At 38.2% G+C, this 18,554-nt stretch overlaps 1 protein-coding gene across 1 annotated transcript in view; it reads left to right on the top strand.

The window, feature by feature from the left end:
- Nucleotides 1–18,554, top strand: part of LOC129667446 (uncharacterized) — a gene marked incomplete at its 5' end in the record, with an annotated part of 278,923 nt that overhangs the window by 197,556 nt on the left and 62,813 nt on the right. The window contains one exon of the mRNA XM_055595096.1: nt 3,561–3,724. Within this exon, the coding sequence (XP_055451071.1) occupies nt 3,561–3,724 (164 nt within the window). The remainder of the gene's footprint in view (nt 1–3,560; nt 3,725–18,554) is intronic.

The following is an 18,554-nucleotide window of genomic DNA, read 5'->3' as shown; positions in this document are numbered from 1 at the left end:
TGTGTGTGTGTGTGTGTGTGTGTGTGTGTGTGTGTGTGTGTGTGTGTTCAGGTCATCTTGCTGCTACAGAGTAGAACTGTGTGTATTTGCCATGAAACCTTCTGCTGTTTGCATATGCCAGATGTGACTGCTTTCTGAATGCTCAGTATGATTAGCCACCTTGGTGAGGCGGTGAAAGAGGGAGCTGTTTGAGCCAGCAGTATGCTCTTTGCCTCATCCCTTGTTGCTTTCACCATGGTGGTTATCGTCATATTTGTGATTCTGAGTGGACTGAGCTAGATGCATCTGGATTCTGTTCACATTCTTACTTATGGGTCTCCAAGCAGGCGAGGAAAAGACTGTACTGTCAAGCCTGGTTGAGCAGGAGATGTAAAGACACCATCTGCATTATGGGAAGAACATATTCTGAGGTATCTCACAATTCCTCCCAAAGGCCTGATTGGCATACCCAGCAGACATCCTGCTCGTGCTGAGCTTACCGCAATGCCACAGGGGAAGTCAACTGAGGAGCACAAGCAGCTGTCCTCAAATATCTTCTGAGACCTTCTCAGAGAGAATATCTGCAGCCCTCGGGGAACATCCTTCCTTCCTCCAATCAGGTCCCTTAGGCAGAAGAAAAGCCAACCAGTCCGCTGTATACAAGGCAGCTTATGAAATGAGCATAGGTAATTGACTCTGATGTCGTCAGTGAAAGCTATGGGAAGGCTGCCTCCGGGATGAGCGTCTCAGAATGGCCTACCCCTGAAGAAGTTGACGTGAATGCTAGGGGACAAATCTAGTGACTGCATTTTTTTTTTCAGTTGGAAAGAAAAACAAATTATATTTACTCTGTCTCCACAAATCAACTGTCCAACTAGTATCTTTCAGCTCTCACCATGTTTCATCTACTTTGGCTACTTTTCCTCACAATGTAAATACCTCACAATAGACCCCCATGTCCCAACACTTTTTTCATTGCGGATTATATTTCCAACATATAATTTTTGGAGACCCAATCAAATTGTAATGCTTCCTTAGAAATATACGGAGTGGTGGAGAAGATCACAGAGGTGCTGTCATGGGGAGCTCTTCTCTGGTCCCCAATCTGCTATCCGTGATCTATACGACATCAAATAACATAGTTAAGCACTTCAGCCTTCACATGAGTACTGTGTAAAAGTAGTAACGCATACCAATAGCATCACTTACCTCATTCATCTCCCAGTATTGAAACAAATGAAAGACTAAGCAGGAATAAAGCTTGGAGAATCCATGCGTTTCTCCAACGAATAATGATGCAAGGGGAATAATGAGATGATGAGACTATGCTCTGTGCGTAACACACAATGGAAGAGGAATTGTTCTGTTGGTTTAGACAAGAACTCACACTCTGCAGAGTGAATCAAAGGCATCCACACTGACATAGCACACGTGTTGAGTGAAGGCTGTCATCATAGGCCCATGGCTCTTTTCTTTGCATCATTTAGGTCTTTGCTAGAGAAGTGGCGCCTTTGACAGAAATATTTAAAACAATATTTAAAAATATTTAGAAATATTTAAAAAATATTTAATATTTAAATATTAAAATATTTAAAAACACTTGACCCTCCCATTATAGTTCAGATCTCGAGTGTTCCCCATAGGCCCACATTTTGAAAACGTGCTTTCCCAGTTTGAAGTGTTAGCAGGAGGTAGTGGAACATTTGGGAAGCAGAATCCAAGGGAGGAAGTTCGGACACTTGGGGACATGCTTTTGGAAGGGATAATTGGGACCCTAAGTCCTTCTCTCTGACTTTCTTCTGGCTACCGTGAGGTCAGCAATTTCGTTCCAGCATCTGCTCCCTGTCATGGTGTGCTCATATCTCAGGCCTTGAGGCAGTGCAGTCTGCCAACTCTGGGTGTAAGCCCTGAAATCATACGCCAGAGTAAGATTTCCTGCCTTACCAGTGTATATCACGGACAACAGCCTATTGTATCTCTGATGCTTTTTTTTTTTTTAACTTTGTGGGTTTTTTTTTTTTCCTTGTAATGTATCTTCACTATATGTTTTTCAAACCTGTCTGCAATTGTCTTTTTTTTTTTGTGCAGGTCTGAGAACTGAACACAGGTTCTTGAGCAAGCTAGTGCAAGTGCCCCACTGATGGGCTACGTCCTACCTTCTTGTGCCTTTTTTATTAACTTTTGAGATGGGGCTATAATGAAGGGGTCCAGGTTGACCTTGACCTCACATTGTGATGTGGTCAGCCTTTGAACTTGCCAGGCCTCTCCTGAGTAGCCGGATGCAGACCTGCAACATAGGCTTGTCTGTTAGTTAGCATTATGCCCATTCTTGCTACCAATGCCACACACTTAAAACAGAAACCCAAGAGACTAATGTGTTGTCTAACTTTATTTTCTCTTATTTGAGCATTCAGTGGGCCAGAATCAAATAAATGATTGGCACCGGCTATTTAGCTCATGTTCTTGGAGTCAAACATAGACTGTTCGGTGAGTCATTTTAATCTGTTTACCATTAAGGAAGCGGAAAGATAACCGAGGAAGGAGTTACACTTGACATATCTCACCTAGCTTCTGCTCAGAGTGCAAGCACCGAGTCCATGCTTGCCAGGTAGAACGAATAACAAACACAGAGCATAAAATAGAAGCTTTGGTGTGGTAAAGAAACAGGTAGTTGATAGTTGAGATTTCTAGATTCTAGTCATTGCGCAATTACCAAAGATATTTTGGTGCAGGGAAAACACAAATTAACCTGTCTAGTCTTTGGTTTCCTTCTCACATATGTGATTTGAATTAGCTACTTTTAAAAGTGCCTTTTAAAACTATATTTACATAATTGCCAGTTTAAGCACTAAAGAAGTGGTTCTCTCTCTTTCTCTCCACTTGAATCAAAGATCCCTACCTTAGAGTACTCATCACTTCCACCGGATATTATGGGAATCACAGCTAAGGGACCTTCATGCTCCATACAATTGAGAGGTCAATAATGTCACATGATGACACTGTAGAGTTTTTGCAACTCAGAATTGTCTTTAAAGACCTCAGTACTTTGCATTTATTTATAATCCAGTATAGAATACATGTTTCCTCCTCTAAAATCAGGACAATGTTTTTAAATTAACCTAATGTAAACTTTAGTTTTCGAGCTCACACTAAATAACCTGGTAACTTTTTTTTTTGTAAGTTTCTAAAATAAGCCATACCTTTTATGCAAAGCACAGATTACATTCCTATCAAATCTGTTTCGGAAATAAAAGAATCTTTCCACCATCACACTTAATTTCTTTATATCTTATGCTCATTAAATTCACGAGTTAATAGCACATAAATAAAACATGCCCTTTGCTTCATGAATTGCACGTCAAATGCATGCACTTTCAAGCCTTGGAAGGGAAAATGAGAAAAATCTGCTAAACCAAGCACGCAAAACCCACCCTCTCTTCTCTTTCCTTTGTGCAATTTTTGGGTACTTTACACGATTTAATTTAGAAACAAATTATGGTGCCGTAGAGTTTCATGTCTTTAAATTAATCTGACACGATGATGCCTCCATCCTTATTTCAATCTATGCTTCCTTTTCTCAGCGCTTTGCACATAATGGGGAGACTCCTATTGCAGATGCAGCCAAACTCTACTGGACGTTCATGCAAAGCAAGCAACCAGCCATGCTCGGTGCTGTGATAACAGTGGTCCTTTACGTTCTTCTGTTTGTCATCTCTTCCTTGATTTTGTATTTGTATTGCCTCAGGTAAGGTGTTCCCATTACTGTGTTTGGTCCTGAATTTGAGGTGTGATGGAAGGAAAGAAGGAAAGAAGGAAAGAAGGAAAGAAGGAAGGAAGGAAGGAAGGAAGGAAGGAAGGAAGGAAGGAAGGAAGGAAGGAAGGAAGGACAGAAGAAAGGAAGGAAGGGAGAAGAGATTACAATTCTTCAGACAGAATTTCCCCTTGTTACATACAACTCTTCTTAGGTAAAACAACAAAACCACAACTTGGCTTTGGGAGAAAGGGTCTAATTTTGCTGTGGATCATTGTTCTCATTTTTCCAGATAATGGGCTAACAGAAACAGAGAATAATTCCTTGACATACAAAGACATTTTAGGAAATTTAATAGGAAAGTCACTGACAATTCTTTTTCCCTTTCCATGTTTCTTTCTTCTCCTACTTCACATCTGCTCACAAATCACCAAGAGAAGAATAACCATCTAGCTTTGGTCATGATTATTCAGATGATCTGGTTTTGCAAATTTGTCAATTATGCAAACAAAATGTGTATGAAACACCATAAAACTAATACATACAAAGAAGAAAAATGGTAAAAAGTTTTATCTCATGGCTGTTTCCCATGCTGGGAAGATACTCCTCAGCTGAATAACCTTCTCCTATGGCCTTTCAAGGCCATAAGAAATGTTTATTTGGCTTCTGTCATCACTTTACATCCTTGAACTTATTGCTATGATCAACCTTGTGAAAGTTACCCCTTTGGTTTTTTTCTTCTATATTTATAGATTTTCTTAAAATGTTCATTTTGCATGGACATTTGTGCATGGTATATCATGGACATTTGTGCATGGTATAAAATGTAGGTCTTTTTACCTGTGTTGCTGTTGAGTATCCAGCCACTCCAATGTTACCTAATAAAGAGACCAAATTTTTCCTGATATATTTTGTCAGCTATTGTGCAGCTCAACTAACCCCCTATTCTCCTGTAGTGGCCTGGCTCTGTCTGTATACTGATGTTCTAAAAGCTACTATAGATTTGTCATAGAGCCTATCAGTCTCACTTTTGGGTATAAATTCAAAAGAATTAACATCATTTGTGCACTGTTCATACTAAGATGTGCAAAGTACCTTGGAATCTACCTGGAGAGAAATAGATGATGGTAAATAAATGTATACAATGAATATTGTAACCACAAAAAAAAAATGAACAAAACACTGCAAGGTACATTATTGTGGATGAGACTTGAGGACATTGTGTTAAGTAAACAGAGCCAGTCACAAACAAAACAAAATGAAATAAAACACAAACAAAAAACTCACAAGTCTTTTGAGGTGAGTTATATAAAACAATCAAAGCCAGAGAATCTGAGTAGAATGGTGGTATTCTGGGACTGATGGAAGAGAAAGCAGATAATTGCCATTTAATAGGTACATAATTTTAAAAGGATTAAGTTGTAGAAATATGTTGTACAACAATATGTGTATAATTTATGATGTGTTGTACACACGTGAGGGTAGATCTCACAATAAATTTTCTTACTAAATTTTTATTTTAAAATGCAGTAAGAAATTAAGACAGTATTTTGGGGGAGTAGAGTGGATAATAAGAATCAATACATGTCTAAAGAAGGTTAGTATAATTGCTGTAGACTTCAGTGGAGGTCTGGGGTGATATTTGATACTTTAATGTGATATGGCCAAAAGAAAGACAGATGTGCACGATGCCAGGCAAAGAGGAGAAGAAAAAAGTCACAGTTTTGATGACGCATGAAGCAGATTGTTTGTCAAGCCAAAATACTTGAGGATGGCCAGAGTTGGATGAGATTAGCTTGGAAATGTTATCACAGATCATATGGTTAGAGGATTTATTTTTTTGTCCATGCTAACAGAGTGTGGGTATTTCTATGGAAAGATTAAGGCAGTGGAGGGCTTTAAATAATTTTCATTTTAGGGAGATCATTTCACTAGTAGAAAGGGAGTTGGATTTAATAGGTGGCAGATGGAAAGCAAGAAAAGCTCATTAAAAAGCCACTGTAATTATCTGAACAAGGAATACCCAAACCTTAGCCAAAATGAATGAGAGTGGAATGGAAAATGGAGGTGTACTTAAGAGATAGGTAAAGATCAGAATAGGATTTGGAGTCTAGATTGAAAATAAATGGTGAAGGAGAGAATGACATTTCATGTAACTTCAGCTTTTAGATTTGAGCAGATAGGAGATGGCAGCAGCAGTCCATGAGGCACCGATTATTAATAAATAGGAAACAAATGGTTATGGGTGTTAAAAGACAAATTGAATTTCCATTCAGATTGACTTTGGTATATGTTTTTAAAAAGAATTTTGATTTCTGTTTGTGTGTGTATGTATGGTCAATGTAGTCATGTGTGTGTAGGTATTTATGGAACCAGAAGACTATGTCTGATCCCGTGGAGCGGGGGTTATAGGCCATTGTGAGATGCCCAATGTAGGTGCTGAGAACTGAACTCTCCACAAGAGCAGCACGTATTCTTAATGCTTGAATCATATCTGCAACCCCCACATTGAGCTACTCTTATGCTCCCTAAAGAATGTATTGTTTAAGAACTTATGAGGGTAAAGGACAGGGAAGTCTATCCTGACTATGGATTTGCCCTTTTGAAGCCCTGAGTTTCAATTCATGGAAGGAATTACATTATACTGCAGTAGATGTGCTCAACACAGAATGAGAACAGATGGCCAGTGTCTGCCTACTTTTTGTTTTCTTACAAAGCTGGGAACAGATGAAATTTAGTTAGAAAAGGAAATCCTTTATATATGGATAAAATTTGAACCTGTTTCTATGGAGAAATCATAATTCCACAGGAAGAACATTTTTGAGAACACCCAAGCAAAGCTGATGACTAAAGTCCCTGAAGAGACAGTTACAGCGCAGGTCTAGACGTTTTTGCACATTGCCGACAGATGTTGGCTCTTGATATGAAGTAAAGTAAGGTCTGGTGAATTGCAGACACTTGGAGGATTGGGGCGGGGCACACAGAGAGGTGTCATACGATAGCCATTGCTTGCGGAGTGAAGTCATTGCTCAAGTTGCCTTTCAGTGGACAGACAGATCATTCTCTGCTGTGGCCCTTCCATCACTGACATAGCTTGAGTAGAGTGAGTTGTATTGTTTTGACCCAGGACTGATTTGTGTTTTGACATGTCTTTAAGTGCTCTACGTCATATTGTTAGAGCCCTTACGTTCCTCGGCAAAGGAAGACATCTTCTCTAATCAATTGGTTTACATTTAAGCACCCACTCGTACTGTGGCCCTAAGCAAAGTTATTCAGTTGCTGTGTGATGAGATCTCTTTTTGTGTAACATGGTAAAATGTAATACACAAGTATGTATTTGTGAGAGGATTCACATGAATAGTCACTGTATTATTGAAAATGAGTATAGTCTCCAAAAAAGTTAAAGAAGTAAAATAGTAGGTCATGAAATTTATTCATCTGTGATTTAAAAAAAATACAAAATAATATTACATGTCATTTCTTCCCATATCAACAAATCTCTTCTCAGTTAAAATGTTTAGAGCTACACTGCTCATTTGGCATCTACATTTTAATTATCTAGATTATTCATGAAGTCTGAAAAGAGTCAGCACAGAATTTATTCACCAAATAAGTAGACTTTGTTTAGATATCTAAAGCACAAAGACTATCCTGTAGAAAAGTAAACGCCAGAGGAGAGGGACGCTGAATAGCAGATGGAAATTCATTAGGGGAAAGGGTAAGATGGACGGATTATGTGAATATCATAGACAATAACTAACCTGGAAGAATTCAGCTTAACGAACCTGGGTGAATTTCCTTAACCCTTCTCTCTATGCCTAACCTTGTCTGTTAGAACTGGGTGTGTTCAGAAATTCAACGGAGGGTTTTACTTATATTTTAGAAGCCAATATTTTAGAATAAGTAAGCCAACCCAACGAATCAGCTGAACAACCTCTCCTTGAACCATTTCAAAATATCTTTCTCTGCAAAGGCATGGTGCTAAGTAGACCGGCTCTCTGAAGGAAGCTCTGCCTACAGCAGATACATGTGGTGAGAAAAGCAGAGAGATTTGCTTTGTTTTGTTTTGTGGCATAGATTTAGTAAAGAGATACAGAAATCATAAGAGCTTATCTTAGTAAAAAATGCCGGTGAAGATCTGTGCATGCTGACTGATGGGGCTTGACACAGTCAATAAATACAGGCAAGGCTCTTGTCTTCTCAGGATTTGGGGGCAATAATGATAACAGGTGGAATTATAGAAACACAAAGGAGACAGAGTCAGTGATTCTGGCTGTTAACAGAGAATTTGGTTTAGCTCTGGGCATTGGAAGCTCTTCATTATGGGAACTGGACCCTGCTGAGACTGGCTGACTGGCTCTCATTGCTCCAGCAGCCTGGGTAATTTGTTACTGAAGGGTTTTGGTGCTGAAAGAATTCCCACTCCCCAGGTTCTGATGAGAGAGTTGAAAGAACAAACATTTTGCTTTTGTGCAAGACTCCAAAGAATGAGTATAATTATTTGGCCTTGATTTTGATTTTATAATTTAAAAAAAGGTGTTTGTGTTGTTAATGTTTTTCCCTATTATGAAAAAAATGTTATATAGAAACTGTTAAAAAGAATAAAAAAGTAAATTAAAGACCACCATAATGTGATCATCTAGACAAAGAAAGCACTGTTAAACTTTGTCATATTTATTTCCATCTTTTACACCCTGTATGTTTAATTTTACAAAGTTGTAATTGTGTACCATAAGGACAATTCAGCTGTTGTTCCTCCTTAATGTATGATAAACATTTTACTTTCTTTTTTCAGCTATTAAATATTTAATGCCCATACAATTTTACACAACATGCTATATAAGAAGTATTCAAATTTTCTGGTTCTGTTTCTCTCCTTGTGGAGTTCCTGTCCTCTCCAGATCTTACTATTTCCCTCTTCTTTCATAAGATTCCATGCACTCTGCCCAACAGTTGGTCATAAGTCTCAGCGTCTGCTTTGATAGTCTGCAGGGCAGAGCCTTTCAGAGGTCCTTATTTGAATACAGGGGTCTTTCCAGAGACTCATACTCCAACCAAGTACCATGCATGGAGATAACCTAGAACCCCTGCACAGATGTAGCCCATGGCAGTTCAGTGTCCAAGTGGGTTCCATAGTAATTGGAAGAGGGACAGCCTCTGACATAAACTGATTGACCTGCTCTTTGATCACCTCCCCCTGAGGGGGGAGCAGCCTTACCAGGCCACAGAAGATGACAATGCAGCCAGTCCTGATGAGATCTGATAGACTAAGATCAGAAGGAGGGAGAGGGGGACCTCCCCTGTCAGTGGATTTGGGGAGGGGCATGCGTGAAGAAGGGGGAGGGAAAGTGGGATTAGGAGGGGAGGACGGGGGGTTATGGGGGGATACAAAGTGAATAAAGTGTAATTACTAAAAAAGTAAAAATTAAAAAAAACAATAAAACAATAAACCCAGTAAATTCAAAAGCTCAAAAAAAAAAGAAGTAAAAGTATTGAAATATATTTTACTGTTGGACAATAGATCGCTTCACATTTTTTTTTCCTGCATTTTATAAATCATTTTGATGGGCCTCTGAAAGCACAGGGCCTTACTCACAGTTAAGTTCTTCTCTGAATAGTACCCTGGAAACCCACATGTAGAGTTTACAGGCTAGAAGGTACTGAAGAAAACTCTGGTAGGATTATCGAGGAGGGAATTTTCATGGGTGTGTGTTTCTACAGCAAATGAGCAGATGTCAGGAGGCCAGTCTTATAGTCTGCGCTCATGATGTTATTAGAAGGACCGGATCTCTGTTGCTTTGTTAAAGGTGCATTCCTCTATTTACTACACAGTCTTGATATCCTCATTCATCTCATTTATATCTCTTTGTGACTTGCTCTTTAAATGTCTCCTTTGCCTTTCTTCTAATGATCGTTCAAACGCTTTTGCTCACTCAGTTCTGGGTCCTACGTATAGCAATGATGTTAACTTTTTTGCCGTACTTTCACCAGAGAATTTCTCCACTTCCTAATTGCCTTATAGTTTGCGTTTGACCTAAAAATGAAGGATATTTAGCAGCATGCGATGATGCATACCTGTAAGTCCAGCACTCAGTAGGCTTAATTACTGCTATCAGTTCAAGGCCAGCTTCGCCTACAGAGTATTAGATCAGCCTGGAATAAAAAGCAACACCCTGTCTAAAAAGAATGAGGCAAAAGGAAATGGTAAGATATTTAAGTTCACCACCAGCAAAGCATTATTATTATTATTATTATTATTTTTTGCAAATTTTATTACTTAAGTAACTCAAAGTTTAAAAATAATTCCTCATGGAAAAATTTTAAATTGTTTTCTTCCTTTTTAATGCAGTTTGATTTTTTTAAAATTAAAATTCTTATTGTAAGCCATGCATACTTCATTTAGTGTGGATGGTGTGAGTAGCTAAACCGAATGTCTTTTTATCTGTTTTCTTTTCCTGGCCTGTAAATTTGATGCAATATAAAATATTAGTTGCTTTGTCATTCTTTCTTGTTGGATGTGTAAAGTGATGTAAATCCATCATTTTGTGCTTTCACTGTGCTACAGAATGAGCTTCTCCCTTCTGCAGCCTCTTTTATAAAACTTGTCTTTTTATTAAATTTCTATAGTCAGTGCCTATCTCATAGTGTTTCACCTTGAAGCAAATAAATGAACTCTCGGCATACACTGTTTGCATAGTTTAATTGTAAATCCTTTATCTGAATAACATCAAAGATCTTCAGGCCACTTACATGTTTGTTAATGTTATACAGAGAATGAGAGATCACAATTAAAATGTAAGTTAGATTTACTTAAGCCTTTAGATTCCTGGAAGGCTATATACAAATTTAAAACACTGGCAATCAAGTTAATTAATTTGGGGTGTGAACTTGCATCTTCTTTGTCATTGGTTTAAGAGTTCCAGATAGCATTATAAGTTTTAGCTGCTTCTTAGGAAATTTAACTAGGATCAGAGGGAAGGGGAGGAGGACCCTCCTTATCAGTGGACTGGGGAAGGGGCATGGGTAGGGAAGAGGGAAGGAGGGAAGAGATTGGGAGGGGAGAAGGGAAAGAGCTACAGGGGGGATACAAAGTGAATAAACTGAAATTAATAAAAATAAATATAATTAATAAAAAATAAAAATTAAATAAATTTAAAAATAAATAATTTAACAACCAGTTTTGATGAAAATATCACAAGCCTATTCACTGTCTGAGGGATACATACAAGATAATCAAAGATTTTCCTCCCTTATAAATCAATCTTTCTTGCAGTATTTTTTTTTATTAAAGCAAAATATTATTTTTCATCTTGATGAAAAAAATTCTAAAGTTTCTACGGGTAATATAACCTTAACAGTGTTGCCTGGCTTGTCATCATTCTCTACCCTGATGTACAGAGACTGTGCATGGGAAAATGTACTTACACAGGAATAAACATAGCCCTTATAATTGGGTCCTAAATTGTTCCTCTAAGCCAGTAGTTCTTAACCTTCCTAATGATGCAACCATTTAATACAGTTCTTTATGTTGTTGTGATTCCCAACCATAAAAAACATTTTTGTTGCTACTTCATAACCGTAACTTTGCTACTTTTATGAATCTTAATGTAAATACCTATGTTTTTGTGATGGTCTTGGGTGACCCCTATGAAAGGGACCTTTGAACCCCAAATGAGGTCATGACCTGCAGGTTGAGAACTACTTTTTTAAGTAATCTGACTGTCATCAAAATTGCTCATTGCTATGGGACTATAAGTTAAATGCTTTCTGTCTCTACTTGCTAGAGCCCTGAGCCTCCTGGTGTGGGTAACAGATCCATCTAGGTGTTGATTGCCCTTTGGTCTTGTCTGCAGCAGATGGAGTTTGCTTCTCTCATCCCCACAGGTAGCTAGGAGAAACCGGGGTGATATAAACTGGTTATCCCTCCACATGACATTTTTTTTTTCTTTTAGAAAGATGTAGTAAGAGCTGGGTACTATGGTATTATACACTTGTAACTTCTGATTTTGAGAGTTTAAAGGAAAGGCCTTACCACAAGCTTGAGCCAGCCTAGGATGCAAGTTTAAAGCTAGCCTGGTGCTTCATAATGAAACAGTATTTCAAAAACAAAGGAGAAAATAACAGGAAAATAAAAATTTCATCAACCTCATCGCTACAACAACCGAGGCCTACAAATTAGTCAGCTAAAATGAAATGGCTAATTAGAAAGTTTGTCTCGTAGTGAAGTGACTTCTGGTAAATTTGCCTGCTTCTAATGCCTCTAGGACAGAAGAAACTGTAACAACTGGCTAGGGTTCAGCCTTTCATATTGTGCATAGAGCACATGAGTTTGGCTGGTGGGTGCTAGGAAGCCATGTCTGCAGTGAAGATGGGCAAAGACTGATGTTGTCTGGTCTCTGGCTTGAGCTGGTTTGGGGTCACTGGCATGAGGAGCTTCCTTAAGTACTCCTGCAGAAGCATTTGCCTCTGATTGGTGCAGGACTGTGAAATGGTGTCACTGCCTACGTCTCCCTGTTTCTGGTTTTTTGTTTTCCTTAAAGACTCTTCCTGAAAATTTTCAGTAACCTTACCACCAAACAGTTGAAGAGCTAAATATCCCACGGATCTTCATTTTCTGCTAAGAACCAAGGACAGTTACTTGTGCATAAAATCAGTATGTTGAGTTCACTGTGCCATGTACTTTAACGTCACATGACTACTCCAGGTAAAATGGGACAGACAAAATAACATGAGACCTTTGTACTGAGGAGCAAGGACAAGTCATTTAACTCATCTCTGCTCTGCCCTGAAACAGAAGTGCCTAGAATACAATTTGTCAAATTAAAAAAATCATAAAGAAATGAACGTGTTTATTTATAGGATGAAGATAGGTCTTTCCTTTCATATGAAATATAACTGTCAAATTACATGTTCCAGTGGTGGGTGTCTCGTTTATAAAACTCTTGATCTTCCACCCAGCATATGAAGAAGTATTCAGTGCCCATCACAGCTCTCTTTTGTGTTCAGTCACCTAAACAAAGTCATAAGAACAGGTTTCAGTTTGACTTTTTTGGCCTTATCCACTTTTGAAAAATAAACAACCAAGGAAAATGACAGCTAACCCACAGAGGCAGAACGCTTACTAACTCTCCCCTCGACAGCTCTCTGCTCTAACTTGGTATTTCTTAGTCTCAATTCAACTATCCGAGCCCTCTGCTCTGCCTCCCTGCCCAAGTGGTGTTTTCCCACTAATGATCTGTTAAGTGGGTTAATATGAGCCATGATCACATGCTAAACACGGCAGATGGGTTCCTGGTGATGTTCACATTGGTAACACTTGCTAGGGAACTGTGCTGCGTGGTGACAGACAGTGCCTCAAATGTGGGTCCGACATTTGAGCATCGTTAGTGGTCTTTGTCATTGACATTGCTCATGGCGTCAGTACTTCCGTGAGCACTCTGCTTTCCTGGTGACTAAACTTTTAAAAGTGAGTTTAAGTGGAGAAAGTACAGCCACTTTTCTGGTTGCTTTCACAGATTGAGTTTCCCTGGAACAGATATTAAATCAGGTCTACCTGCATAATGGGATGTTCCAGTGTCCTCAGAGGAATATCAGTCATTGTGGGCTGACACTAATATAGCCAGTCCTTCCAGACTGGCCCTTAGGAAGGACAGAATCCTAAGCCTAGCCAATATATTGCCAGCTCTCATAACGTTCTTAGAATTCCCAAGTATAGATTTTTTTTTTTAAATCACATTCCCTTTGAGTTGGCTTAGGGTAATGACATGGCTAGCTCTCACACTGTATGACATTGTTATTGGCAAAGATGCTCCTAACTATGGCGACAGAAGCACAGCTAATGAAATGCAAGGTATGCAAACTATACTGTGTAAGACTTACAAAGTTGTTCTCATCCTAGGAAATTATAATAGAGTGTAAAAAATACAGAATAAGAGAAAATAACAAGAGTTTTTTTTTTAAATCAAATATCCTGTTTGCATAAGAAATATATGAAGTGCCACAATGAAAAGATAAATAACATTATTCAAAATCAAAACTGACTGGCAGAGGACTTTGTCAAAGAATAGCTGAAAATAGCCAATCAACAGGAGCCAATGCTCAGCATCGCTAAATAACAGAAAATGAAGATCAAAACCACCACTGAGTAATGGCACACTCCAAAACACTATTCCTCTCAAAAGAATAGAAAAGTGTCTTTTAAAGGGTGTGAGGTTATGCTCTATTGATAAGAATACAAAAACAGCACTGCTCTTACATAAAACAGTGTGGGTGGAGGGTTCTCAAATAATTAAAACTATAATTTCTATGTGATCTACCATCCTATGTCTGCATAAAGGTCCCAGAGGCTTAGAGCTGGATAACTAAGAGGTGAATGCTCAACTTCTGTGCTTCATTAGTCACAATTAACCAAACAGTCAGAGGCACCCAAATGTCCACCACTAGATGAATTGGATGGAGCAAATGTAGAATATGCATACACTTAAATAGTATTCCTCTTTATCTAACAGCACCTCCTCCTTGGCCAGTCTCTGTTTTGCCAACATCAGGCTGCTGTGATTCCTGGTCTCTCAAGCCCTGCTCCTGCCCTAGGCCTGGAATCCTAACCTTGTCCCATCCCTGATGACTTTGCCTCTATCTATCCATCATACTCCCAGAAAATAATATAATATAATCATACGTGTTAACTAAATTTAAAAAAAAAAAATTGAAGAGTGAACAGGAGGATGTTCGTCCACTGGCAGAGTGAGATCACACAGATGTTGAAAATGTCAACCCAGTGTCTAGCTACCTGTGATGGCTGTCTCTGGAAATGGAGTAGGGGAACTATTTTGATTTCTTCCCACTGTGGATAACTTCCTGCTTTCAGAATTTGTTTCTTTTTCTGAAATTCTGTTTCCCTCTTTATTTCTTCTTTGTTCTCCCTGAGCATTTTTTGATTTCGTCTACCTATGATTCTGAATGAATTTATGATTTCAGCTGAATTCCGTTTACTATTAAGCATAGCGGTGGGTGCTCCATGGTTTCTAGGAACCCAGTTGAACCTACCTGCATGTACATCAACGCTGGCCTGTTATGTACCTCATTTAAGGTGTTTGACAGTCCTACTAAAGACCACATGAATTTCAGTGTGTCATAATCATAATAATGGATTTCAGCCAACTGGCTGCTGTCTAATCAGAGCCCTCCTTCCACTTCCACGTCCTAACATAATGGCACAAGGAAGTACTCACCTCAGACATGCATTGGCCACTCTGTGTGTAAAATGCCTTTTTTTTTTTTTTTTGGCGTAAAATATATGTTTGCATTTAAAGCAGTTAAAAGCAGTTTAAAGTTGCAGATTCCACCTTTTCTTGGAACCCGTAAGGTAGTCCAGTCGCTGCTCACACTTGTCCTTTTTAGCTTGGAAAGAAATGTCATATCTTAGGTTTCTGGAAATGACCCACATTCCAGTAAGAACAAACACAGTAGCGCCTGCCACTCAGCAAGCATGAATTGCTGCATATGTAGGGCATAGGGCAGAGGACTTGGCAAATTGCTTGGTTTCATTGGCCATCATCAGCACCTGTGGCAGAGTATGTGACCTATTTCCACAAACAATAATGCCTAAGGCATTGCAGACAGGTGGAGTGGAATTCTCTTTTTAATTACATTTTGAAGAAATAACTTAAAGTACAAAAAAATCAGGCCTATTGAGAAGTTGGGTTGTTACAGAAAATCCAGGTTGGCAATGATCACCGTAGAATGCTGTCATTTTTTTTAATGTCAGAAAAATATTAGCTCCCTCTTAAAAGCATCAAATTTGCAAAACTACTACAAAAATTATATATAGCTCTCTTTGGTTCACTAGTCTGTACATACGGCCATGGTTGCTTTTTCTCTCCCCATTTCTCACCTAGTGGGAGCCAGTATCTTTCATTTGATATCATTAACTGTCACATCTATAAAACAGCATACAGAAGAGTTTTTTTTTCACTTTACTAATAAATGTCAGAAATACACAATTCTAAAACAAAACTAGAACTATTTTGCATTGTTAAAGGTTTTTTCTTTTTGAAATTCATCTAACAAAGTGTTGGGATCGTCAGCTCTCTGAGGGGATCATGAAAAATGAAGATTCAAAAAACCACATCAAAGGATGAAATAATCCTTGTAATCCAAAAGAATAAAATCATGTTTGGATATGTATTATATTTCATGACTAATTATATAACAAAAAATACATAACCATGAGTTTTCTCTTTATTTATTTTTATTTACATATACAACCACCAAGTGTCTTTTTCTTGTTTCTGTAAACTGGCTTTATAGAGCTGTAAAATATGCTGAAAACTAATAAAGGTTTGTAAATTGACTCATTAACAACACATCATGGAGCTTTACATTGGAAAATGCCACCCAAAATGGCAAGAAAAAAATTAAATATGACTAAAATTCAATTAATCTTTGCACAGCTTTCCATATTCCAATGTGCCATTTTGTTCTCTGTCAAAACATTTGTTAACTGTCCTGCAGATTCAAGCTTTGATGTTTACATAATTATTCTTTCACACAGAATAAAAGTGAAATAAAAAGAAGACAGACATTTTCTGGGCAAAAGGAACAGAAGTCAGCAGAAACAGGACTGTAATTCCTAATTAACTCAAAGTTAATTGCATTGTTGATAATCCTGCACTTAAAAATCTTCATATAGAGACTGTTTACAATACCAAGTTGACAGTAATTTAACTCAGTAAATCACCATGGAAACAGAAAGATGTACCTTACATTGAACAAGCAGAAGAGAATGGTCAAGAGCAGTTCTTGCTTAATAAGCCAACCAGCAAATCATTCAGAAAGCTGGGCAAGATTCTCAAAGCAGAGCACAACAGTGGATGCATTCCAAGATGGTGTCAAGCTGGCTAGGGATGCAGCTCTGGGCTAGAGGGTTCCTGCTGCAGATGCAAAATCTTGGGTTTGATTCCCAGCAGGTGTAAATAGATAATCCCACGAGATACGAAGCTATATAACCAGTCCTGTAATGAATTCAAAATCATTGGCAAATTAACTGACTCATAGATTTTATTCAGAAATACAGATTGCTTTTTCTTTCTTTCTTTTTTTTAAGCCAATGGTACTATTTTAGAAAGAATCTAATTAGAGGTAGTTAAGTAAAGCTGTTAGTTTATGTGTTTGTTTGAGACAGGGGTCTTGCTTTGTAAATCAGGCTGGCCTTGAGCTCATGGAGATCTACCTACTTCTGCCTCCTGGGTGATAGGATTAAAATCACATCTACTACCACACTGGAAATACCTGCTAAAACTTGAGTCAGCATGAAAGAATAAAAAAAATCTGGACTTAGTTATTTTTTTAACTTCTATTTTTTTTAAGAGTAAGCCTGACTTTTTAAAAATTTTAGAATATTAACATAGAATGTTAGGATTAAATTGATTCTTGGATAACAAAATGCAGTGAAGTTGGCTGCCATTATAACAAACAGCTAATGAATTCTAATATGGATTGTCTGGATTAATTAGAAGAAAATCTCATTATTCTGACCACTGAAGTAAAATGCTTCCAGTTCTCTAATTGGAATGTTCGAAAGGCACTTCTGTACTATGGCTAAATCCATTTTTCTTGAGAAATTTATCTGTGAGTATTGTATTTTTATCATTTCACACATTCCCTTCACCCCTCCAATTCCTCCTGAGTACCCCCCACAAATTATAGTCTCTTCATTAATTGTAATTATCGCATACACCTGTGTATACATATTTATACACACACTGCTGACTCCATTTAGTGTTGTTCATATGGACATATGTTTATGGCAGATCACTTGGGGTTGGATAGACTACAAGGGCTTTTTCCCTGAAGGAAACTGAGTCCCCCTCTCTCAGCAGCCATTAATTGCCTGGCTCTTCATTTAGGAGGATAGCTTTGTGAAATAACCCCCACCCACACCGATATATCAACTATTATCATCACTGTGTTGATCCTGCTTAGGCAACCATATCATTAAGATGTCATGGAAGCAGCTTCCCTGACATACATAGAAGACCCCGTCTTGCAGCAGACACCCTGATCCCCTGGCTCTTACAGTTTTATGCCCTATCCTTTCATAATGTCCCCAGAGCCTTGGGCATGGGGCTATAGATATACCCTTTGTGTACCCTATAGTCAGAAGCTCATTTTTTTGTAGCAGATGGAGATCATCAGCCATCTCAAAAACTCACAAGTGGTCTAACTGTAGAGGACAGCTGGCTAAATATTTTGAGAGTCCAATAAAGACTGCAGTTACCTTTCAAACTTCTTCTGGGTTAGCATATTGACACTGATCCATGAGAGACCTTGGACTAGCCTAGAGGTTACCAACACAGCTCTATTGAAACTAGATCTGGGTAGGTAAAGAGAGACAAAACTACACAAAGACAACAAATAAAGAGGCTCTTCTTTGAGAGTTTCCATCTTCCTCTGGGTCTTGACAAAGAAAACATGTTAAAATACATTCAAGTGGATTAGGGCTAGTGTAACAGTTACTTTTCTCTGTAGGAATATTTAATGGAAGATGTTCTTAAACACTGACTTAATGAATGTCCAGAATACCCCTGTAGGTGTTACTTACGAGTGTCAAGGAATTTAATGAGATGAGGAAGGTAGGGGTGGAATAGAGTGGGAAGGGGTATTCTAAAATCAATTTATGAAGAGTGAGTTCAAATTTAACTTTTATGGAAAACCCTAATATTTACCCAGTTTGGATTTCCAGTTACAATCAAGTATTCCTCCATTTTCTGCAGTCTGTTAGGCATCACAAACTAGTCAGTAGGCTAACAGGAAATAATAGCAA

This window comes from Psammomys obesus, unplaced genomic scaffold, assembly GCF_907164565.1.
Source record: "Psammomys obesus unplaced genomic scaffold, mPsaObe1.curated_primary_1811, whole genome shotgun sequence".
Taxonomy (NCBI): domain Eukaryota; kingdom Metazoa; phylum Chordata; class Mammalia; order Rodentia; family Muridae; genus Psammomys; species Psammomys obesus.
Note: the sequence above shows the minus strand (reverse complement) of the source record. Positions and strands in the feature narration are given on the sequence as shown.